This window comes from Poromitra crassiceps (genome assembly GCF_964638095.1).
Source record: "Poromitra crassiceps genome assembly, chromosome: 7".
NCBI lineage: Eukaryota > Metazoa > Chordata > Actinopteri > Beryciformes > Melamphaidae > Poromitra > Poromitra crassiceps.
The window spans coordinates 23572053-23598480 of record NC_139628.1 but is presented as its reverse complement, the minus strand read 5'-3'; the positions used below and the strand labels follow the sequence as shown (position 1 = coordinate 23598480).

Sequence of the window (26428 nt, the reverse complement as noted above, 5' to 3'; positions counted from 1 at the left end):
TTGTGTGGCCTCTCTTCTCCTGCTGTTTCTCTACCAGCTAACCAGCCAATCAGAGTGATTTATCTACCCCTGACCAGCCAATCAAAGTGATGTATCTACCCCTGACCAGCCAATCAGAGTGATTTATCTACCCCTGACCAGCCAATCAAAGTGATTTATCTACCCCTGACCAGCCAATCAGAGTGATTTATCTACCACCTGACCAGCCAATCAGAGTGATTTCTCCACCCCTGACCAGCCAATCAGAGTGATTTCTCCACCCCTGACCAGCCAATCAGAGTGATTTCTCTCACCAACGACCTGGCGCCGCAGACAAGAGCCAACGGAGCAGGACACACCTCAAATACTAGAGCGACAGACGGCCAGACATGGCCGACTGTGGGCTTGGTGTGTCTGGTGCTTTAGGCTTCCCACTCTGGGAGTTTAATCTGGAACATAATGAAATAACTTGAGCAGTGTGGTGAAACCCTGCATCAACACAGCAACCCTCAAACCTCCCAAATGACTATCTATGTATTTTGATTTCACACAGCGTTCATCGTTCAACCACAGCATCTGCTGGCCAGAAGACACACTGTGACCAGAGCAGAACATCACGTTACAACATCTACACAGCAGAACATCATCAGCATCCCTGCTCTGAAACACAGTTTAGCCCCGTTAACAAGTTCATCAGGCCGTTCACCTCACTGTGTCTCTACAGGGACATGAACGGATGTTTTGCCCTTTTGACAGGAAGTCAACCAGGACATTTCCTGTCTTATCTGTCTCTGTCTAGCTTCAGCTTGTGTGTGTGTGTGTGTGTGTGTGTGTGCGCGCGCGTTCCTTTGATTGTCTTTTGCTTAATGTTGAGAAGTTTTCACACATTCAAGCCTCTCTTTATTTCTTGTCTATGAGCTTCTATAAAGCTGCTAGTTCTCATGATAAAACTTCTCAAACGATGCTGTGTGGGTCCTTCAATGTGAGGGAATTGGTCCTGGAAAGTCCTTGCATTTGATGTTTAAGGTGTGGGAGCCCTGGTGTGTGCCTATGATCGGCGTATGTATTTCTCTAGCTTGTCGTGCGTGCGTGTGTGGAGGGGGAGTGGCCTGCATGCTTTAAAGTGGAACTGAACCCGTTCGTCGCGTGCGTCTGAGTCCGTTTCAGACAGAAAACATAGTTTGTCTGAGATGACAGGTTGAGAGGCGGGTCATAGTAGCATGTCGATGATTTTATTTGACAATTCTGGGGACTGGATTGGGCTTTGGCCAATCCTGGCGTGTTCCGCCTCCAAATCGAGTGGGATTCAGCGTGTCGTGGCGCTCCCCTCGGGAAGAGCCTGCTGACGCGAGGTTAGTGGCTGAGTGGAGCTCAGCGAGCCGCAGGCAGCCAGCTGCCTTCGTGTTGCCGAGCGGAGAGTGCAGCACGTTGGCCTGGAATATCCGAGGTGCCCTGACAACCAGGCTCTCGGATGTGCGCGCCATTATCGCTTTTGCTGTAAATACGATATTCCTGGAATGAGCGTTTTAACGAGCCGGTTACATTTCTTTGCATTTTTAGACATTACCGTTTTTGTTTTTTGTTCATGTTTCTAACAATTGGCCAAGTTAGTAGTTAGTTTATGGGATAGGAATTCTCCCAGATGACAGGCACTAGGCGCCATTTTCTCTTTCTTTTGGAAGAGAAAATTATCCTGAAATGAAGATTTGATTGACAGCTGCCATGTCGTGATATGATTGGTTGAAATGGGGTAGAAATCTGATAGTACAAGGTGACGCCAGCAAACTGTAGATTACTGTTAGCAATGAAATCTTGAAAAATGAACTTTTGATGTGAAAAAGTGTGAAAAACTAAAGAAATTAGATTTTTGTGATTTTTTTTGCATACATTATTAAATAGGTGCACTGCATACCCAGGTATTTGAACTAAAAGAAAAGAAAAGTCATTTTTGGGTTCAGCTCGACTTTAAAGGAGAATTTCGGTTTTTTTGAACCTGGAGCCATTTCCTGGCATTAATTATGAATTGGCCACTCACCTAGCGATGTCTGCAGCGTTTCTGGGCGTCCTAGCGTTGTTTTGAGATCAATATCGTCCAAGTCAGTGTAAAATGGAGTTGATTTGGGGCCAAGTGGTAGCCTGTATTTCCTGCATCTAAATAGCTATTTTTCTTCCCGTTTTCGCCACATATCGCCATAATCAGATCCGTCAACATCCAGCCGAGTGTTATTTCACCCCAGGCTGTTTCCTGGACTGCACACGGATCAAATTACCTCAAACGTGATCTAGGTCACCAAGTCTCGTGAAGTCCCGCGATACTTTCCTGTCGACTGGCCAAATACAGGCAGGACGCTTTGCGGTCGTGGTTTTAGCGTAACCTATGTGGGGTTTGGCATAACCTTCGTTATTTCGAATCCCACATAGGTTACGCCAAACCCCACATAGGTTACGCTAAAACCACGACCGCAAAGCGTCCTGCCTGTATTTGGCCAGTCGACAGGAAAGTATCGCGGGACTTCACGAGACTTGGTGACCTAGATCACGTTTGAGGTAATTTGATCCGTGTGCAGTCCAGGAAACAGCCTGGGGTGAAATAACACTCGGCTGGATGTTGACGGATCTGATTATGGCGATATGTGGCGAAAACGGGAAGAAAAATAGCTATTTAGATGCAGGAAATACAGGCTACTACTTGGCCCCAAATCAACTCCATTTTACACTGACTTGGACGATATTGATCTCAAAACAATGCTAGGACGCCCAGAAACGCTGCAGACATCGCTAGGTGAGTGGCCAATTCATAATTAATGCCAGGAAATGGCTCCAGGTTCAAAAAAACCGAAATTCTCCTTTAAGGCGTGTGTGTATTTGCATGTTTAATGGGTCTGTTAGCTGTTGTCCCAGAATGCATTGCTAATGTGATCCATGTGGCGGTTGGTGTCTCCTCTCCTCTCCACATGCTCCAGCTTGTTTCCTGTCGTTAGAACAACAGGGAGTCAGCAAATTTAAAACCAGCCTCGCTGCTTAGAGTCACATTCACTTTAATACAGCTGCCTGCTGCTTCTACAAGAACAAGAAATAAAACAAGAAGTTGATAGCCTGTAGTTTATGCACACCTGCAGGCTAAGAAAGGCTAAGATGTAGTCAGCAAAGATGGATGATGTCATATTGCATAGCTCTGACCTCACCAAATCTAACTGACATCACTATTGTCAACACAACAAAAACAAACAACTCAAACAAATGTTCGTTTATTTTTTCTATTTGTTTAAAGCAGCTACGAGCAACTTTTTCGATTGTTATTAAACACTATAAATTTAATATCAATGCATCACATCTTACCTCTAATAGTCGACGAGACCAACGCAGAGTAGTCTTGCTTGAACCCTGAGTGAATCGGCCAGTGTAGTCTGTCTGTGGCCAGGGAAGATCAGGAAGGGAAATGAAACGGTTTGCAGCAGCCACTTCGGCCATAACCACAAAATAACTTCCAAAAAACCTGTTAGAATATAACGAGAGATGTTCGCGAGAGTATGCGTGGCGTTCACATTGTTTATGTTATGTTGCTAGGCAGCGCGAACGGGGTAGGCAGGCAGCTGCGTTTCACTTCCGGGTAGCCGGGCCGGCGGTAAGGAGAGAGAGAGAGAGAACCCCCTGTTGACGCGAGTTTAGACAGACACAGACTTAATAATCATCCAAGGGAGCAATCTCCGATTCACACGGCTTTGGTCTCAGCTACTATTATAGGTAAGATGTGATGCATCAATATTGTAATTATACTGTTTAATAACAATCGAAAAAGTTGCTCGTAGCTGCTTTAAAGTACATTGAAAAGTGTCACAAACATATGTTTGCTTTTATTGCGCCTTTTGCCTAATAATTCAAATTAAATTCTTTGCCATAATCTGTCAAATCACATCAGACATGCCAATGTATTGAATACAGATTATTAGTAGAGTAGTAAAGTGAATCATACAAAAATAAAGACTTTTATAGAAGTGAACACCTATGGCTGCTTAGTCTGCAGATAGTATATAGAGACTAGCCCCTATACCATGTGATGCTTAAAGGTGTCCAAAGGAGTTTTCCTTGTCAAACACTGTTTATCAGAATAATAAATACATTTCCCATTATCAGATTTAGCAGCCAGATATAGATTGTGCATCCGTAGTTATGCTTCATGTGTACAGTCTATAGCTGTAATGCAGTGAAGGCGTTCAGGTGGTGGCTACAGGCTACAGCTCCAGTGTGTTGCTCAAAGACACTGAAAGCTAATGCAGGCTTACTGCGGAGTGTTCGCTGTCCGCTGCAACATGGTTCTCTCTGCGGAGGCACAGCATTTTATGCTAAATGCAGGTAGGAATCCGCCTCCGGTTTCCGCACTGTGTCGCAACGGCAACGCAAATGTGCCACCAGTGCTTCCTGGTTTAACCGTTATTTCATGATTCAGAGTAGGGCTGCACAATTAATCGTATTTTCATCCTCATCGCAATATATGAACATGCGCAATAAACACATCGCAAAGCCTGCCTGAAACGCAATGAATAACAAAAGTGGTTTTATTTACATGCGTCACGCATTCCCACTCAGCATCTGATCATTTTGTCTTGTGTTGTAAATCCAGCGTACACCTTTCCCTTGCAACAGTGCGCTCCGCCCCTCTGCCAAAAGCCCAAACACGCTGTGTGTAGTTTCAGCTAGAGTCAGTGTGTATTTACTTTCTTTATTCAGTGGGCATAGGCTATGTTTGGGGTCTATGTTAGCATTATTAAAGCAGAAAGACATAGGAACTGTATAGCTAATATGCATACTTTAATATTTGTTTATTTATCGCAAGTCGTATCGTCATCGCTATATTGAACAATGTTATCGCACATTGATAGATTTTCCTCATATCGTGCAGGCCTAATTCAAAGCCAATCACAGTCTCTGCGGAGCTCTGTGCAGAGACTCCGCACCGACAACACCGGACACTCCACAGTAACCACACATTAGCTTTAAGGCAGCCGTCACCCTGACCTGTCAGAAAAAAGAATCACTGATAGACACAGTGTAGGAATTTAGCCAGGGGCAAGGGGGAAAAACGCCCCCCCAAAAAATCTCAGAATGCCCCTAAAAACCAGGATCCAGGGGCAAAAGTTGCCCCTGGATTTTGATAATTGTATTTTCATTCAATTCATTTAATTTCCATCTCTAACACACACTCAGCACCTGCAAGCTGGTTACAGAAGACAACGATGAAGAACACACACACACACACACTAGGGATGTCAACGGTTAACCGTTAATCGATTAACCGTCGCTAACCTCGTTGTTCGGTTATTGCTGTCGGTCTATCAGTTAATATAATTTTTTTTTTTTTTTTTTTTTTTTTTTTTTTTTTTTGTCTATTTACTCAATGAGCTCATGCCCAAACAAGGCGTGTCTATTTAGATGCTGAAATGTTAATGCTTTTTGTGTTAGAAATTCTAACACAAAAAGAATTTGTGTTGAAATGTTGATGCTTTTTGTTAATGCTTGTTAATGCTTTTTGTGTTAGAAATTCTAACACAAAAAGCATTAACATTTCAGCATCTAAATAGACACGCCTTGTTTGGGCATGAGCTCATTGAGTAAATAGACCAAAAAAAAAAAAATATATATATATATATATATATTAAAAAATTATGAATTAACCGATAGGTTAATCGATTATTAGCGTCGGTTAATCGAAAGTGAAATTAACCGAAAATTGACATCCCTAACACACACACACACACACACACACACACACACACACACACACACACACACACACACACACACACAGCGCTGTTGTTCACACTACACTTGAGTAACTTTATGCACTCATTACTATTTTTTAAAGTGCCCCCCAAAATTTTGTAAATGCCCCCAGTTTTTAGACAGTGGGGGCAAAAGTTTCCCCCAAGAATATGTTTTAAATGTCCTACACACTGCTGCTAGATTCCTGTCTGTTGGTTTGTTGGGAGAGAGACAGAGGGTGAAGCAGGGTGGAGCTGAGAAGAAAGGCTAATGAAATGACAAGGCTTTTCCAAACACAGTCTGGAAGGCCATCACACGTCCAGCGAAAAACCTCAGCATGGAGCTCCGGGCCGGGCGACCGAGCTCCCGTTGTCATGGAAAACAGAAAGAGAGAGAGAGAGGGAGGGAGGAGGCAACAGAGGTGAAAGTTGTGTGACTCATGTTTTCCTTTTTCTCTCTCTCCCTCCCTCCCCCCGTCTCTCTCTCTCTCTCTCTCTCTCTCTCTCTCTCTCTCTCTGTCTGCAGTCAGGGTCCTCTCTCGTCCATCAGAGCTGTCATCAAGAGGAGTGAGTATTCATCCTGATCTCTGCTAAATCATTTGATGAGATTATTCTTATTTGTGTGGTTGTTGTTGTTGTTGTTAGTCGTAGGTTTTCTGGGTAATGAGTCGTGTTGTTCTAGTTCAAAATAAACGCATGTCCACATGTGGTTTCATCAACACACTGATTCCACCAAAGAAAGAGACGCGCGTCTAAATGTGTCTCTGTGTCAGTCCTGCAACCTGAATTAATGCTGACCAAGTCAGCTCTGCTCCACTTCCAAGTCAGTCTCAAGTCTGGAGGGAGGCTCAAGTCTAAATGTAGATTACCAAGTCAAGTTTCAAGTCTAAATGCAGATGAGCAAGTCAAGTTTTAAATCTAAATGTAGATTACCAAGTCAAGTTTCAAGTCAAAATGCAGATTAGCAAGTCAGGTTTCAGGTTTAAATGTAGATTACCAAGTCAAGTTTCAAGTCTAAATGCAGTTGAGCAAGTCAAGTTTTAAGTCTAAATGTAGATTACCAAGTCAAGTTTCAAGTCAAAATGCAGATTAGCAAATCAGGTTTCAGGTTTAAATGTAGATTACCAAGTCAAGTTTCAAGTCTAAATGCAGATTAGCAAGTCAAGTCAAGAGTCTATTATTAGACCGATATTATTATTATTTGATCATTTCATATCTTAAAGAAAACGAAATATCTCGGCCCTTTCAATAGGATAAAAACTTGGTAAGATCATTACATGATTCAGTTTCAACTTCGATAAATGCAGTCATTCCACACAAATGTGTCGTCTGCTGGAACAAACCCCGTCACTTTCATTCTAATCATTCAAGTGGAGTCTCAAGCAGTTCACCACCTCAAAGGAAAAGTGCAAAACAAAGTGAGAAACCTTCTGTGGGAGTGGAACTTCTGGAACAGTGGAACTTTACAAGGAACATCAAGTGTTTTGTGTCTGTCTGTCTGTCTGCCAGCCTCCACCAGGTCTACGTCTCTGTCTGAGACGCCCAGAGAAAGAGACCGAGAGCGAGACAGAGAGCGGGACCGAGAGCGAGACAGGAGGTAAGACTCAATATACATTCTATATCATTTATATAATGATCAAAATAATAAAAAGCTGTAGAAGTTGTTGAAATGTGTCCAAAGTGAAGAGGGACAGCCAGTGTCTCGTCCTAAACAGCAGCAGAGAAAGGTCTCTTTTGCTCTGTCGTCTCTTTGGTTTCCATTGCTGAGCTCACCACACGGGGCCTCTGGGTAATGAAGTTCAGATTTGTTCAGTTTCTGCTCGCTGACGTTTGGGGCGGTCGGCGTGCGACGCTGCCCACTGTGTTTAGTTTTATGTTTCTTTGTTTTTAAAGATATTTTGCCTTTATTGATAGGACAGTAGGCAGACAGGAAAGGTGGGGAGAGAGAGAGAGAGAGAGGAGATGACATGCGGCAAAGGACCACAGGTCACATTCAAACCCGGGTCGGCCGCTTGAAGGACTAATACCGCATTCATGACAACTCGGCCCGCCGGAGGTTTCAACACGGAACCTCCGCCCTGGACAGATTTGCGTTCACGCTGCACCTCCCGCTCGGGGGGAAAGCCCAAACTGTTGCTATAGCAACCTGCGTTAGCATGGTAGCTACCTACTAGCGAACGATGCTAACCGAACATGCTGAATGCTGAATTTCACACAGAGCGAAACACAGATGATACAAACACATATGAAACGTTAACATTACATCATTAAGAACTCAACTTGTGTGTTAAAACGTCAACAAACGTCTTTACAATAATTCTGTAATTATCATTAACGATGCAAGTAGCCATTTTGATGTGGCTGTGACGTCAACTCGGAGAAACCGGAGCTCTGAATGATACCCGAATTTCCGAGCTGTAATTCTGGCCTGGACGACCGTTCAATTCACTTTTTACAGGTCGGAACCCATTTTTTCCGGCGGTCCGAGTTGTCTTGAACGGGGTATAAGTCTTTGTGATACGCGCTCTACCAGCTGCGTTTTGAGAGAGAGAGAGAGAGCCAAAGTTAGTGATTTTCCGATTCACTATGACCGGAGGAGTCTCTCGGTTGGTTAGCTGCTGTGCTCAGCTCCAGCCACAGTCACGCAGGTCATTCGCGCCGCCAAATTTCGCTTTATTCGTGCCACGAATAACCGACATGAGGGTGAGTAGGTGATTGTCATTTTTGGGTGAACTATTCCTTAACGTGTTTGTATCAAACAAGCATGTTTCTACACTGTGATGAAGCTGCATGTGATGTGTATCGCTGTGGGAAATGGTCTGTGTCTGACTTCCTGGCTCACTCTCATGGTGTGTTGCCAGGCGACCGGAGATCACCATCCTGTCAGCGGAGCCGCTGTCCTCCACTTCCTGGTTCCCAGGGGCTTCTGGGGGATTCCCTCCTCCACCTCCCCCCGCAGCACAGATCTGGGGTCCTACCATCCCTCCGTCCATACAGGTGTGTGTCTGCCTGCCTTTTATCTTTCTTGTTTTTTTTATCACTTTGCTCATCTCTCTCTCTCTCCATCCCTCTATCTCTCTTTGTCTCTGTCTGTCTGTCTGTCTGTCTGTCTGTCTGTCTGTCTCTCCCTCAGCCTCCTCCCTCCTATGAGGAGGTCATCAGGGAGAAGACTCAGGAGCAGGTTCTCCTCCCGTCTTCCTCTCCCTCCTCCTCACCCTCACCCTCTTCCTCACAACATCCAGTTTCCACGACGACCATCGCCACGCAGACCGACCCAGGCTCCACCCCTGACCTCCACGGATCTCAGGGTGAGAGGAAGCTTTGTTTCTTTTCTTTTCTTTTCTTATCTATTCGTTTGTTGTTGTTGTTGTTATTATGAGCGTCTGTGGCTCAGGAGGTAGAGCGGATTGTCCACTAATCAGAAGGTTGATGGTTCGATCCCCGGCTCCTCCAGTCTGCATTTCAAAGTGTCCTTGGGCAAGACACTGAACCCGAAATTGCTCCCGATGGCTGTGGCAGCACCCTTTGCGCTTTGAGTGGTCGGTAGACTAGAAAAGCGCTATATAAATGCAGTCCATCTACCATTATTATTATTATTATTATTATTATTATTATTATTATTATTATTATTATTATTATTATTATTAATAGTATTATTATTATTAATAATAATAATAATATTCGTATTAGTATTGGTATTAGCATTAGTATTGGTATTATTAGCATTATTATTAGTATTCATATTAGTAGTATTATTAGTAGTATTATTAGTATTATCATTATTATTAATAATAATAATAATAATATTATTATTATTATTATTTATTACAAATTGTTATATTCTTTATTTGTCTGAAAATAGGATGATTGATTTATTAATCGGATGTGCACTAGAGATGAAACAGTACGACAATACTGATATTGTTCATATCACGATTATAGTGACAGCATTTGTCCACGGTTATCAGTATTATCGGTATTGTTAAAATGTGCTGAAAATGTTCAAAAAGTACTGATACACTCGAATCATGTCACCAATGCTGCACGCCTTCATGTTGACTGTAACTAACTTTTGGTTGATGACGGACAGTATTTACTATTCAAAGTGCTGTAATCACGGTCATCACGGTATAGTGTTGGGCGATCTTGACCACAGTCAGATCGTCCCATCGTCACCCTTTGAGATCGGCATTTCTTGAGTTGTGTGTGTGTGTGTGATGTGTGTGTGTGTGTGTAGTAAGGAGACCGGTGAAGCCGCCACGTCCGTCTCTGCCCTTCACGCCCAAGCCGTCCCACATTGATGATGTCACCACTGCCAGCCAGTCAGCGCTCGTCGCCCTAGGCAACGGCGCGGGACCAAACACAGACTCTGAGCCCATCGTCGTCACACACTCCGCCATACACACACAGTGCTGCGACCTCCCCGCTGACGTCTTCTCACCCTTGACCTCGACCTCGGGTGCTCAAACTGACCAATGGGATCTGCCTTTCGCCGCCGTTACCGAGGCGACTTCTTCTGACTCCCCCGCCGACGCCCCATTGGAGCGTCCCAGGCCCCGCCCCCGTTCCAAGCCCGGCGCACGGCCAATCGGCAGAGAGGTCAGAGTCCAGACGCTGGTCAAGCTGCGCGACGACGGCCTGGCCACGCTCGCCGCCCGGAAAGGAAGTGACGTCACCAACCAGGAAGTGAGTCAGGGGAAGTACCTGCAGGAGCTGCTGGAGGCCTTCAGCTCCGACGACTGGGGCTTCCCTGATCACCGTAGTGACGACGGCAGTGGGCTCAGCCAGCCGGAGAGCGAGGAGGAAGACGAGGAGCGGGAAGAGGAAGAGAAAGCAGCGGGTAAGGCTGCAACTCACCATTATCTTCATTTGACATTAATCCGTCAATGATTTTCTCGATTAATCGATTAGTTGTTTGGTCTATAAAATAGCAGAAAATGTCGTTCAGTGATTCCCAAAGCCCAAGATGACGTCCTCAAATGTCTTGTTTTGTCCACAACTCAAAGATATTCAGTTTACTGTCATAGAGGAGGAAATATTCACATTTTAGAAGCTGGAAACAGAGAGTTCTGTTAAAAAATTACTCAAAACAATTAATCTGTTATCAAAATAGTTGTCAATCAATTTTCTGTTGATCGATTAATCAGTGAATGGTTGCAGGTGTAGCAGCGGGGGAGGACATGGCCACTCTGAGAGCGAGGATACAGGCCTTTGAACAGCAGCAGCTGGCCGACGGTAGCCATGGAGACGGTAGCCATGGAGACGCTAACATCGGAGAGCGCGGGAGCGCCGAGGAGGCCGTCACCGCCGCCAAGAGACCCGAACCCCGGCCGCGCCCGCGTCTCCAGGGCCAACCGGCGGCCAAACCGGCGCCTCCCGCCATCGCCCCGAAACCCAAAACCCTCACACGCGCCACCAAGCTGTCCTGCAAGGGATTCTGGGAAGATAAGGGTTCAACAGCAGTTGAACCAACCACGGACTCGGGTGCCGTTGACCCTGAAGCCCAAACCCCGCCTGCTGAGTCAACCCCGTCCTGTACCCCGGCGCCTCAACCCTTACCGGATCGAGGTCTGGGGGCGGCGACTGCCCCAGTCCCCGCCCCCAGACCCCCCCAACCCAAACTCACCGCCTCCTCCTCTCCGAGCTCCTCCCCGGGTGACACCCCGACCCCAAACAACAACGCCAAACCCCCGCCCAGACCCCCAGTCGCCCCCAGGGCCAGTGTGGGTGCTCCGGCCCCGGAGAGGGGCTCGACTCTGGCACCCAGGCCCTCCGTGGAGGTCTGCAGTGGAGCAGACACTGAGGAGATGCAGGGAACTGACAGTCAGACTGGTGAGTGACACTCAGGAGATGCAGGGAACTGACAGTCAGACTGGTGAGTGTTGTTGACAGTTAGCCTGGTTAACCAGCCATTAACCACATTTCATTTCGTTCTTCGTTCCCGTCTGGCCTGAAGCTTTCTCCCAGCGTCTGCAGTGGGCAGAGGTTGGGCGGGTGTACTTGCCTTGACAGACAACTCCTTCAGCCAATCAGCGTTGGACCCAGTCAAACCCAAATCCACTCGGGAGCAGTGTAGGATATTAGCCAGGGGCAAGGGCAAAAATGCCCTAAGAAATCTCAGAATGCCCCTAAAAACCATGATCCATGGGCAAAAATTGCCCCCAAGATTTGGATTTGGATTTAATTTACATTAAATTAATTACATTTCCATTTCCATCTCTAGCACACACTCTGAACCTGCACGCAGTTTGCCAGAAGAAGAAGACGATGAAGAACACACTCTCTCACACACAATATACAGTACCAATATAGTAGTACAATTATTGTAGAAAAGTGTAGAAAATCACAGTATGGCATCATAAATTGTTCAGCTCCTTTTGTTCGTTTTGACATATCGTTTCCTGCCTGCTCTTTATCTAGCTACATGTAACGACTATCTTAGGTCAATATTTGAATCAAGTTTTGAGTGTTTGAAGCAGTATGGGGGGAGTGGCCTGAGTCAACTCTGAGCTGCTGGCACGATGCCAGTGAGCTGACGCGTCACATGACAGATGAGGGGCGATATTGTAGTTGTTTGTCCGGGTCAGATACTGATGCTCTTCTTTGTTGGTGTTGCCGTTTAGTGAAACCAGGAAGTGTCCGTCCAGGCGTCCACACCAAGCCGCCGGCGCTGACCTCACCACGCCGAGCCAGCGGTGAGAGAGGGAGACTGTGTGTGTGTGTGTGTGTGTGTCCTAAGCTGGATGGAGCTGCAGCACAAAGGAGTGTTTGTGGAGAGTTTGAGAGCTTCAAGAGACAAATCCTGCAAACAATTTATGCAGAAACATGCAAACATCATGGTGTGTGTGTGAGAGAGAGAGAGAGAGAGAGAGAGAGAGAGAGAGAGAGAGAGAGAGAGAGAGAGAGATTAATAAATCATGCAGCCCAGCCCATGTGTAACACATTGCCATGATTGTGCAAGAACCAAAATCACTACTTTACTGTGTGTGTGTGTGTGTGTGTGTGTGCGTGCACGAGCGTGCGTGTGTCTAGGAACTGTAATCATGCACATAACTTGTCTGCTGTGTGTTGCTGTGCACAAAGACACATTATACAGCAGGTAGTTTACAGTCTAGCAACCTGAGTGGTCAACTTGACCGTTGATAATTCCCACAATGCACAGCTGCCCAGGCTTTGCTGGCCGCTGTACAAACGGTTAGCTAGTTAGCGACCTTGTTGTTTTACTTTACTGCTGTAACAGCATATAATAATGTTATGAGGTACGTGAACCTCCAGCTAATTTATGTTTTTGCTCATTTCAAATCATACTTGCATTCATCCACTTTTGAATCTTCGGGTTGTTTTCTTATGTTTTTACTTTGTTTTATTTTCTGTAGGGCTGCAGCTATCAATTATTGTCATTTTTGAATAATCTATAAAATATTTTATTGCATGTTTTTTCTTTAATTGCTGTTCTTGCTTTATGCGTTTTTGTAAAGCATTTTCTCAGCATTGCTTTTTAGATACCGGTACATGCAATCAATGTCAAAACAAAAGCTCATCATCATCATTATTATTATTATTATTATCATTAGTTCACTATAGAGCTTCTGACATGACATGATACAATGTAATATATAATAACATGTAATATAATGATACAATGTAATATATAATAACATGTAATATAATGATACAATGTAATATATAATAACATGTAATATAATGATACAATGATATATATATATAATAACATGTAATATAATGATACAATGTAATATATAATAACATGTAATATAATGATACAATGTAATATATATATAATAACATGTCATATAATTAAGCAATATAGCATGAGAGCAAGTGTGTTGTGGCGAATATATCCCGCTGATAAGCTGTTATCCCACGAGGCCGCAGGCCGAGTGGGATAACAGCTTATCAGCGTAAGTATATGCCACAACACCATATACTTGTGATTTCCAAGTATAATAATATAATAATAATAATACTATAAGTCCGACTGGCATGGCATTCTGATAGTCAGTTGAAACACTACTGTAAGGCGGGACCGCAAGAACGTGCGGGTGATTTGATTGGATCGTTCTGGAGACTGAAGTTGACATTGGCCAATCCTGGTCAATGTCAGCTTGCTGAGAAGCTGAGAGCTTTCTGGAAAGCCCGACACACAGCTCGAGCGCAGCGCTGCATTCTCAGCGCTTACTGAGAAGCTGAGAGCTTTCTGCAAAGCCCGACACCAACTAACGTTACGGGGTTAAATGCGGGGTTAAATGCGGGGTTAACAGCCTTTTTTTTGCAAAGAAGACATTAGCCCGCATTTATTCTTGTACAAAACATAATTTTCTGCGAAGTATTAGTAAAGTTATAAGCGAAGATCGATTCACAAGGATCTGACAGCTGTCTCCGCCATTTGTTTTTTTTTAGGTAACCAAAGGCTTTTAGTAAGAGAGTTGCCATGGCAACCAATAACCCATGGCCATGGGTTATTGGAGTGGGTTATTGGATTTATACAATGGCTGTGAACCAATCAGATTGCTTGATTTGAGAGAGCCGTTTTATAATGATATATACAATATTTTTTTTTTTTTTTTTTTTTTTCACCTTTATTTATACAGGGATATCTCTTGAGAGCAAGCTCTCATTTTCAAGAGAGCCCTGGTACAGAGGAACACATACACAAGGTTTCAAATTACAGACAGACAATCAAAACAACATTAAGAATAGGTGAAAAACCCACTTTCAAGTAAAACAAGAGCACCCATTATGTGGGAGACCTTCTAAAAGAGTTTTAAAAGAAACAAGAGGGATCAATGCTTCTATTTTCAGAGTGTCCTGAAGTCTATTCCAACTGTTGGGGGCATAGAAAGCAAAAGCACTCTTTCCTTGTTCAGTCCTCACACGTGGGATAGATAGTCTAATACAGGACTGTGAGCGAGTTTGATAACCTCCACTGTTATGAATGAGAAGTGAGGACAAATATGCCGGGAGTTTCCCAATTAAAGCTTTGTAAATAAATAAAAGACAGTGTTTTTCTCTACGAGCCATTAGGGAGGACCAGCCCACCTTTTCGTACAAAGTACAATGGTGTGTAAGAAAAGCATCGCCTGTGATAAAACGCAGAGCACTGTGATAAACAGCATCGAGGGACTTCAAAATGGGAGATGAGGCATGCATGTATACAACATCACCATAATCAAAAACCGACATTATTAATGATTGTACAACAGTTTTTCTGGCACTGAATGAAAAGCAAGATTTGTTCCTATATAGAAAGCCGATCTTCCTCCTCCTATATATAACAACATGTCATACAATGAATGACGTGTTGTGATGCAACCTCTCCAGCTCCGGCTCCGGCCTCCAAGACTCCCTCAGATCTGTCTCCCGTCCCGTCCAAACCTCCCGCCCCGGGCGTCAAACACCCGGATCCCATGCCTGTCCCGGGACCCGTGCCCGTCCCCGCCCCGGCTCCAGCCTCCAGACCCCCGGGACCCGCACCCGTCCCAGGTCTCAAACCCGCGGCCCCGGCTCCCGCCCGGAGGAAGGGCTCCCTGACTCTGACCAAAGCAGACTCTGCCGGCACCGCCAACCCAAACTCCTCAGATCCTCCTCTGCCTCCACGGTAAGACACGGCTAACTTGATCTCTATAGCATATTTATTAATCTTATTCTTTTATTTTTGTTGTTGTTGTTGTTGCTTGGATTTGCTTGTTGTCAATCAAGGGGGGAGGAGATGTTTACATAGGTTAATTTGAACTGTACTATGGGCAATATTGTTTGTAGTGAATTTCTCATCTCTTACTGTTTTTCCGCAACATAAAATATGGTGGGAACCTCCCCACAAGAATCCATAACTTGTCTAGTAAAATGACATGAACAACGAAAGAAAGAAACATAAAATAGGTAAATAAGGATGATAATAATAATAATAATAATAATAATAAAACATTGAAAATAATAATAATACAATAATAACGTGTTGCACCTACTGTACATACAGATTGTTTAGTAAAATGACTTTTTGAGCCGACTTTTAAAAGAGGTGACAGTGGGAGTCACATCTGTATAGCTGTATTAAAAGCTGCTTGGTCAGATTTTGTTTTGACCGTGGGGAACGATGAACAGACCAGGCGGCCACAGAAGCCTTTTTGTATATTTCAAAATAATTATCGAACTATTCACTATATATATATATATATATATATATATATATATATATATATATATATATATATATATACAGATCCTTTCCAAAAAACTTGAATATCATGGAAATACCATGGATGACCGTGGGCTTCAGCGAATTGTCAAGCAAAGACGATTAAAAAATGTGGCAGAGATTCAGAGGGAGTGGACTGAGGCTGGAGTAAGTCATAACTGAGAAGTAACTGCTGATTTTCTTCACAATATTCTAATTTCTTGGGTTAGGGGTTTTCTGGAGCTGTAGGCCAAAATTATGAAAGATGAAACAAATAAAGGCAAGAAATATTTCACTTTATGTGTAATGAATCTATAATCTATGAAAGTTTCACTTTTTGAAAGGAATTATGGGGGGGAAAATAACTTTTCCATGATATTATAATTATATATATATATATATATATATATATATATATATATATGATTCAAAATACAATGCTACAGCATGCACTGGGACGCGTCATCAGTGATGTTAACTGGGGTTGTAAGGTGTTTCGGGTCTATCCAACATCATACACCCTCGCCCAGTAGACCCAGCCGAGGCCGATTAAGACCCCGACCAGCGTCCTGGGAAGCAGCCGCTCACGGATCAGCCTTCCTACTCTGTCTGCAACGTTGCCCGCGGAAGGGTTGATCATGCCCAATCCGCTGCAATAGAGCTAGTGTTACACCGCAGTATTGAAAGACCCTTCGGTGCATGGAGGGCTAAGGCTCTGTGGGTTAATCCAGGCCGCGCTCCTCCTTCGTCTCACCAGACCCTCCCAAAAGGCAATCCTACTATGCCGCACTATGCCGCACCATAGACAAAGAGGATGCCTCAAGGAGGCATATATATATATATATATATATATATATTATATATACATATATATATAGGTCACATATATGTCACACAATATTAGGCTAGTTTATATAAGGAATTTATTTCTTTGGCATATTTCCAACCGGCCACTTGACCCGGTGACCTTTTAATCTTCCGGCCCACGGCAACAAATACCAGCGGAAAGCCGGCAATTGCCGGCTAACGGAATCCCTGTGTCACGTGTCCTTAAGCACTTAGCAAGAGTTGTGCTTGGCTACTGCCAGACTTGGGTTCTGGTGACTTGAGACTTGACTTGTACTCTGATGACTTGAAAAGGTTTCTAAAGTCTTGAATTGAGATCTTGTGTTTGTGTAAACGACTCAGATTGAAAGTGATGAGATTTGTTCCAGCAGACTGAATTTAAATAGTGTTTTGTGAATTTGTATGGAATGATTGAATTTACCGTAAATTCCGGACTATAAGACGCACCGGTCTATAAGCCGCGGGACCAAAATTGACTATTTTTTTCTTCTATAAGCCGCACCGGTCTATAAGCCGCGGGTGTTTTGATGTTTAATTACCATATGAAAGGGTTCGTGCACAGAGAGGAATGTCGGGAAAGCGATGGCTGTTTGGGGAAGCTCCCATTTATTAACATTTCAACAAAACAAAACAAAAGTCAGGTCACTAATCCCCAGACAAAATCACACAACAATAGGCTATATGTGCAGCAAACCTGTAACCAGAGAAGTCAAGTCACTAATCCTCGTCTTCCTCTTCTTCCTGCGTACTGAAACCACCAAAGTCCTCATCTTCAGTGTCGGAAACGAACAGGTTCAGGGTGGCTTCGTCAACCACTCTCCTCTCTCCTTCATTGTCACTCAAAACCAACGAACTCCTCTTCATCACTGTCGGCATCGAACAGCCTCTGAAGCCTCTGACGGCCCTCAGCGCCAGCTGTGGCGGCGTCATCCTCTTCATCCCGCAGCAGTCCAGCGTTTTGGAACCCGTTGGTGATTGTGGATGTTTTCACACTCCTATAATATTCCGTGCTGAGACAGTTCCTCCTGCTGCACCGTCCAACGCCTCACCATTGACTCATCGATGCCCAGGTTACGCGCGGCTGCTCTGTTTCCCTCTTTTAATGCGAGATTGACTGCTTTCAACTTGAAAGCTGCCTCGTGTGAATTTCTGCGTACCTTCCCCATGGTAAGTGAGAGTGTTGCTTCTACTGCTCGTTCTCATGCTGTCGAGAACGAGCAAAGCTTTTTTTTGGTGAAAGAATCCTCCAGGGCGCTTCTTGTTAACAGTCCGAGTGAGTGGCAGGTCGAACGTCAAAGGCACTTCATCCATATTTATGATCTGCTCCGGTTCGATGGAATATTCCTTGATCTTCCTTTGTGTGAATTCGCCGAAGTTTGTGATTTTCTCCTGGTAGTCGGGGGAGGGAGTTGATGGCCGAGTGGCCGTTTGCTTACCGTAATTACCATATGTAAGTGGTCACGCACAGAGGGGATTGTCGGGAAAGAGATGGCTGTTTGAGGAAGCTCCCATTTACCGTATTACCGTAACATTTCAACAAAACAACATAACACAACACCACCGTTGTTTATTTTTACAGTGCACACAGTGTCCGCGGTGTGGTGAAAAGAGGGCAAGAGAAGAAATTAAAACAGAAGTGGATTTATAGTTAGAAAGAGTGCTAAAAAAGAGAGATTTTATTTGTATTTTTTTTTTTTTTTCTGAAAAAATCCATAGATAAGACGCACCGTTATATAAGCCGCAGGGGCCAAAAAACGGGAAAAAAGCCGCGGCTTATAGTCCGGAATTTACGGTACTGAAGTTGAAACTGATTATAGAAATCAAACTCATGATGCTCTTAGCAAGTTTTTAGATTGCATTGAAAAGTCCTAGATATTTCTATATTAAATTGATACTGGACTCTTGTTGTGACTTGACTTTGTTGTGACATTTAGACTTGAGGCTTGACATTAATGACATCTCTCTCTCCTCTCCCTCTCTCTCTGTCCAGGCCATCAGGGGTGAAGCTCCTCCCCCTTCGTCCTCCACCAATTAAATCCATTCCTGGACGACCGCCCCCTCCCGCAGTCAGCACCACTTCCTCGTCCACAGCCAACCTGACACCTCCTCCCTCCAAAACTAGCCCCGCCCCCTCTGTCACTCCAGCCAACCAGCCTCCTCCGTCCAAGACCAGTCCGTCCCCTTCTTCTGTCACAGCCAATCTGACGCAGGGTCAGAGGGCAACAAAGAGAGGGCCCCCTCTGCCCCCCCGCCCTAAACCTGGACACCCCCTCTATGACAGCTATATGGTAGGTTCCCCCCCGTGCGCCCGCACGCACACACACACACACACACACCCACACCCCTTCAGTGGCTTTATTGGATGAGTTGGGAAATAGATGTAAATGGTAAATAGTAAATGGACTGCATTTATATAGCGCTTTTATCCAAAGCGCTTTACAATGTGCCTACATTCACCCATTCACACACCGAAGGTGGCCAGCTGCCACGCAGGGTGCTGGCACAGCCATCGGGAGCAATTTGGGGTTCAGTGTCTTGCCCAAGGACACTTCGACATGCGGACTGGAGGAGCCGGGGATCGAACCACCGACCTTCTGGTTAGTGGACAACGCGCTCTACCTCCTGATCCACAGCCGCCCTGTCTAGAAGTCTGAGATTTCCTTATTTGGTCATGTCTCAGAAACAGGAAGTCCTGGTTGTCCTGGATGACCCAAGCCCCGCCCCGCCAGAGAAGGACGAGGGGAGAGGGCAGACAGTGGTCACCCCTCTCATCGACCAATCCCAGTGTCTCCTGGACCTGGACATCCAACCAGAGCCTGTTCCTGGTCTGGACAGCCAATCAAAACCCGTCTTGGATGAGGAAATGGCCGGAGAGACAGACATAAAGCGGGCTGTCCCTTCCGGAGGACCGGAGGTGAGAAGTTAACCGTCAGTTTTAATATCTGTTTGTTGTAACGTTGGTAGGCTGTCGCTAACCTAAAAGTCTCCGAATAGTATCCAAACCTTATTATATACTTTACAGGGCTCATGGCGAGTCAAATGAATTATTTGGAGACCAACAGCAAATAAATGAATGCGCACATTCGGAAAAGTGTGTCAAAGGTCATATGACGTAAATATGTTGGGTTGTGTAATGACTCTTCCTTCTTTTATAGGTTCCTTGACACAAACAACATACTTTTTTACATGAGAGATAATTTGTGTGTTTTGTCTTCCAGACCATCCTGCCTGTCCTTTCTGCTGAACACAAAGACCAGCCAGAGCCTGCTGCTGTCAGGTCAGACACATGCACGCACACACACACATGCACACACATGCACGCGCGCGCGCACACACGCACACATATACACACATGCACGCACGCGCGCTATGGAGGTCCAAATGACTCAATAAACATGCGCAGCTATCGACTGAACATGTCACACACGCATGCTTTGACGCCTGTGTAGCAAAGCAACGCTTGACGTGTCATGTAGTTTCCCCATTGACTTGTAATGGTCACGCGTGCACGCGTACGCGGTCTGACTGTTGCACCCCGCTGTTTATGAGGATTAATGGGCGATTTATGTTGTAAAATGTGGGCGCAAGGGATTGTGGGAAATATTTTTGTTGTGGTGACCACAGAATAGTCTGCTAGCGATCTGTAGAGGACTTGGGACAGAAACCTCAAGTGCAGTCATGTGACTCTGGTGTCATGTGACTCTGGTGTCATGTGACTCTGGTGGATTGGGCAGCTGGGCTGTTTAAGCTAATCAAAGTCTCTGTTCTTCAGTCTAGGCCTCCTAGCACAGGAGGTGTGCTGTATCTCTAGATAGGGATCTGTATAATAAACGATGCCAGCGACATGCTGGATCAACTTTTACCTTCATCAAATTTTGTCATTCCCTACACATGGTCAGGGTTAGCCTAATATTTTGGTCACTGGCACCATCTACTGGATGAAAATGGAACATGGAACTAGAATAAAATAGAAGAGAACTATGCGACGCGTTCACATACGCAGACTGTTGTGCGCGATGCAGATAAACTTCCGGTGGCGTACGTATCAAAAATGCAAACGCGGGTGTGTGAACGCTTAACAAAACTTCTCAGGCTTTCTCAGACGTGCACACGCTGTAAGTAGCTACAGTACGCAGCTTGTTGTCACGCGTGATGTAGTTTGCACACGTCATAGTGCGCGTGCGTGTGCGCGCGTGACAACATTTACTATGTTAATCGCACAGGCACACACGTTGCTGCGCGTGTGTCTGTTGATATTGACTTTGATAGGGCCCCATATGCGCGCACACATGCACGCACACACGCACACATATACACACACACACATGCACACACGCACATGCACGCACGCACGCACACATATACACACACACACATGCACACACACACACACACACACACACACACACACACATGCGCACACACACACACGCACGCGCGCGCACACACATGCACGCACGTGTAACCGAGTTGAATCAGCGCGGATTCCTCGTGAGTCCTGAGTGGTAGCGAGTGGATTGGTTAAACTCACTCCCCAGGTATAAAAGCATGTTAACCAGCTCCGCCAAGGGAGCTAGCTCTCTTGGTGTTGCGGTTAACATGTTGGACTCCCAAGCCGAGGGTCGGCAGTTCGAATCCACCCCTGGACAAGCCCTTAACATGGGTTGCTGCAAGTACCACCTACACAACGCCGTTACACACGCACACATACATACACGCACACACACACACACACAATTGAATGTGATGGTTTTCTTGTATGCATTATTCTATGTGTGTGTATGTGTGTGTAGCGGTCCCAGGTGCGTGGCCAGGTTTGACTACGAGGGAGAGGAGGAGGACGAGCTCACCTTCTCCCAGGGTGATGTCATCGCTCTCCTGGAGCTCATTGGGCAGGAGTGGGGGCGGGGCCAGATCCACGGTCGAATCGGAATCTTCCCCCTGAATTTCACCGAGGTGGTGGAGCCCCTCACCCAGTCGGCGGCGCCGTCGCCGGGGGAAACGGCAAAAGACTCGTCAAAGATAAGCGAGGAGACGACAGAAGAAACTACAGGTGAGATGGACTGCTGGCTTCTTTCTTTCTTTCTTTCTTTCTTTCTTTCTTTCTTTCTTTCTTTCTTTCTTTCTTTCTTTCTTTCTTTCTTTCTTTCTTCCTACTTTCCTTCCTTCATTCCTATCAGTTCAGTTGATTTATTTTGATCTTGTTCAGATGATCAAAAACAATTATAGGCCTACAACAACGTGCATGTAAAATGAAATGTACAAGACTGTAAATTTATAATATTAATACATTTATTTTGCAGACAGAACTTGCTGTAAAAGCTCATTAAACAACTATAAAAAACACAATAAAAACATGATAATGTTTATAATGATAAGGCATTTTTCTGATTATTATACGTTAATCTATTTGCATAGCATGAAGGATGGGAGAAATCAAATGAGTGGTGTAATTTTCACAAGATTGATTTACACTTAACATTTATTTTGGATATGTTAGTGGAAGCATACTGCAGGGCCAAATCAGTGAATGATGTCATTGAGGTTAAAACAGGTTTTACATCTCAGTCATTTTCTCAGTGTTATTGATCCTGTATTTGACACATGGTTTGTTCCCTCTGTCTTCAGCTGCACCAAAACCTGCACAAGACCAAGAGTCAGCGGTGAGCTAGTTGTTTTCATTCCTGTCTTACTTTTGCTTTACATTTTTCTTTAGCTTTTAATGGTTTTAATCCATGTATTTTATGCAAAGCGCTCTGAGCTCTGAGCTCTCAACACAAAGATATTATTTGTATTATCAGCTGCTGCTACAACGCAATTTAACCCACAGCTAAGAGGGGTTTACGTAACACAGTGCTGAGGTTTCATACAATCTGAACCAGATTGTGTTTTTTTTCTCAGTTTGTTTAAGTAAAGTTAGCTTGATCATTCTGTGTGTGTGTGTGTGTGTGTGTGTGTGTGTGTGTGTGTGTGTGTGTGTGTGTGTGTGTGTGTGTGTGTGTGCGTGCGCTTGTGCCTGTGTGCGTGCAGACGGAGTGGGCGCTCGCCCTGTTTGATTACCCCGGTCAGACGGCAGAGGACCTGTCCTTCCAGAAGGGGGCGCTGATCCATGTGACGCAGCACGTCGACGCCGCGTGGAGGAGAGGAAGACTGCAGGGCAGGGAGGGGCTCTACCCTGCTGCCTTCACACAGCCTGGTACACACACACGCACACACACGCACACGCACGCGCACACACACACACACTGCACAGCGCCTGAGGATGTGTGGATCATTGTGATGTTATCAACTCCGCCCATCCAGTGCTCCGAGGGCAAGAAAACAAATGCTACAAAGTATTTTCAAATACTATTTGACCCAGCTCTGATGCACACACACACACACACACACACACACACACACACACACACACACACACACAGGTGCAGGTGGTAATAAATGCGGGTCGCTAAACGTCTAACCGCCGCTTCCTCTTCTTGTTTCCAGCTCAGCCAATCCCAAGCCAGCACGAGGCGGTTAAGGGTGTGGCCAAGGCTCTGTTTGACTTCACAGCTGAGAGCGAGGATGAGCTGACACTGAAGGTGTGTGTGTGTGTGTGTGTGTGTGTGTGTGTGTGTGTGTGTTTTGGGGGAGTGGTTCTCAAACATTTTCACGTCAAGGACCCCTAAACTGACACAAATTAGACCACGGACCCCCATCTGATAAGATCTTGTCCCAGGGTACCCCAACTGATAAGATTTTTGGTTTTAGATGTTTTATTAAAGAAAGTGTATGAAACCCATGACCAAAGTAGTCATACACATACAGCATTGTGTTACCCCTTTTTGCTGGGGGCCCCCTGGAAAGCACTCAAGGCCCCCTGGGGGTCCCCGAACCCCACTTTGACAACCACTGTTTTGGGATGTTATAACAGCTTAAATTTGATTTGTGCCTGTACACAAAACACTTTTCTCTCTCTCTGTCTTTCTGTCTCTCTCTCTCTCTCTCTCTCTCTCTCTCTCTCTCTCTCTCTCTCTCTCTCTCTCTCTCTCTCTCTCTCTCTCTCCCTCCCTCTTTCTCTCTCTCTCTCAGGTGGGCGACGTTATGACAGAGGTGGAGACGGTGGACGAGCAGTGGATTATGGGAGTTGTAGGCGGGAAGCGTGGAATTGTTCCTAAAAACTACCTTTCACTTCTTTAAGGAGAGACAAAGTGAGCGGTGGTGTGAAGCCACAGCTTCTCCACTCAGTGTTTCAGTGCATTTCAGTCAAGCACACATTTCACTTTTACACACTGCAGAGACTCCGCCCCTCAGGGAGGAGTCTCCTCCACTATGTCATGACATCATGGAGGAGACTCCTCCCTCTGAGGGGCGGAGTCTCTTCATTTCCATCCGTTTTGAATGAACAAGCCTCTGCAGCGGTTCTGCATGGGAACCAGCACATTAGAAGAGTGGACGTCTTTGCCTGATTGCTCACTGTTGCCATGCCGACTGAGGACACTAAACTGCCGTTGCCTTACCGGGCCCGTTGCCCTGACGACCGAGAACACTACACACCAGCCTCACCTTCGTTAGTTGCTGTAGACTCTGATTGGCTGCTGTTGCCATGGAGACTGAGAATCCTGCTTGGTGTGTCGCCATGACGATTGAGATCGGCGATGCCGCGGGAACACATGGCGTTGCCTTGACAACAACAGAGAACACTAACAGCACCGCTGTTGCCTTGGTGACGGAGCACACGTTTTCTTATTGGCTGTTGCCTTGGCAACCGACAACACTACACCAGCCTTGCCTTAATTTAGAGGCCATGAATGGCTGTTGCCATGTAGAGAACCTGCGTATCCGTGCACAACAACAGAGAACACTATCCACCAGTGTTGCCTTGGTGATTTAAGAACACTTTTTGTTTGGGGCTGTTGCCTTGGCAACCAACCACACTACACCAGCCTTACGCCACGTTCACACACACGCCTAGAGCGATGCTTAAAGCAACGCCTAAAATTTAGGCGTCCTTGTTAACAGACGAGAGCGTTCACACATACCGCTGCCACGCTGTGCTGAAGCCACGCTCGCGCTGTGCCTACGCTGCGCTGCATTTATCATTTAGGCGTCTGTTCTATTTTTCAGCTCTAGGCGCGCTGAACTGTCAATCTGGCTGTTGTTTCTGGTGGACTTGGGCCATATTTTCTACCGAGTTTGCCCAAAAGGGAGGGTGGAGCGCGAATTAACGAGTGCATAGTAGGAGAGCTGTCCTTCATGTGTTCCTCCATTAACGTCTTTTCTGTCAGATGTATATATACCCCCCCTGTCTCAATGCATGTATCACTCATGGTGTTGATGACTCATAGTCACATGATTACCCGAGGGAAAATAACAATTACAGCGGGCCAAGAAATAGACAGACATCCTCACTTGCACATTACAATAAAAAAGAGGACTCACCCATGCTATAAATCAGATCTGAAAAGTGTAAAAAAACCGCTGCTCATGTGTTCAGCGTAGCGCAGAGCGTGGCGTCCTGTGTGAATGAAAATAGGCGCCAGGCGTGCATGAAGCAATGCCTATATGCGTAGGCGTAGGCATAGGCGTAGGCGTGTGTGTGAACCGGCCGTTACCATGGTTAGTTAGAACCCTGGCTGGTGGCTGTTGTAATGGTGATTGAACCTGCGTTGCCTTGACAACAACAGACAACAGTATCCACCAGTCAGTGTTGCCTTGGTGATTGTTAAAGATTCTCCTCTACAGTCAGACAGGATCACAGAGGTCTCACTCATGATGATAAATGTTTCGTTCAACTTTTGTTGACGACTTCACGTTCATGTGAACTCTGTTGTGATCCTGTGCCGACGAGAGGAGAAACAAAAAGAAAATGAACGCTGAATAACCGATTCAATACGAGACAGACAGAAACACACAGACAGGAGTTGAGAGTCTGTAGATTTGAATATTACTGTGCTGCTTCTTGTCGCTCTAACAGGTTTTCTTGTTGAAACATCTCAAAAAACATCATCTCTCACTTCCAGGCCGAACATGAATCCTTACCAACTGAAACTCGTAGTGTTTTTGTTCTTATTCCAGATAAAACTTGGAGGCTTTTCTCTGAATCTGCTGCTGTGAAATGAGTGATGACGACGACACGCGTTTCAGCTCATTCCCCACCGCTTCTTAGTCTCTCAAGACAATCTGACTCTTCCACAATCTTGGAATGCTCCAGAGACAGTCTGTACTTCAGACCAGTCACATTTGGACAGAGGAAGTTGTCATGTTCCAAAGAAAGAAAGAAAAAGATCAGATCAGATGGTAGTTAGTTGGTATTCGACTAGTCACGAATCTTGGAAACATAACCGAGGCAGGTGATTGGGGGAAATCAGCGGGTGACCCGCCTTATTTTGACCCAATATGCTGCCTTGTATTTGGACCAAATTTGAGAGCTGCTGACGTACAGACGGGTAGACGGGAGCATTTGTAAATTGCAGGAGCCATGTGTCTGTCTTGAGAGACTACCAGCACCTTACCGTTATGTTGTTTAGGGTTTTATCTGAGCAGGATACTGGCCAGGCTGAACCATAGTTCAATTAAGTTTTAGTTTTATGTTTTAACTTTCAGTAACTTTTACTTTGCAGCCTGATGAGAACAAGCACAATTTACAGGTATTTAAAACCTGACAAAA

At 45.2% G+C, this 26428-nt stretch overlaps 1 protein-coding gene across 2 annotated transcripts in view; it reads left to right on the top strand.

Annotated features, from left to right (window-relative positions):
* LOC310779897 (uncharacterized protein) overlaps positions 1-24008 on the top strand; it is a 42340-nt gene extending 18332 nt beyond the window's left edge. The window contains exons 3-18 of one of the 2 annotated variants that reach the window (XM_083640408.1): positions 6265-6305; positions 7248-7335; positions 8600-8735; positions 8872-9046; positions 9976-10578; positions 10899-11570; positions 12362-12433; positions 15081-15357; positions 18770-19067; positions 19460-19693; positions 19998-20056; positions 21573-21832; positions 22408-22442; positions 22810-22975; positions 23266-23360; positions 23851-24008. In XM_083640408.1, coding sequence (XP_083496534.1) covers positions 6265-6305; positions 7248-7335; positions 8600-8735; positions 8872-9046; positions 9976-10578; positions 10899-11570; positions 12362-12433; positions 15081-15357; positions 18770-19067; positions 19460-19693; positions 19998-20056; positions 21573-21832; positions 22408-22442; positions 22810-22975; positions 23266-23360; positions 23851-23958 — 3319 coding nt within the window. In that variant the 3' untranslated portion in view covers positions 23959-24008. The remainder of the gene's footprint in view (positions 1-6264; positions 6306-7247; positions 7336-8599; positions 8736-8871; positions 9047-9975; positions 10579-10898; positions 11571-12361; positions 12434-15080; positions 15358-18769; positions 19068-19459; positions 19694-19997; positions 20057-21572; positions 21833-22407; positions 22443-22809; positions 22976-23265; positions 23361-23850) is intronic. The other variant, XM_083640407.1, reaches the window with a different exon arrangement.
* Positions 24009-26428: the final 2420 nt, after the last annotated feature.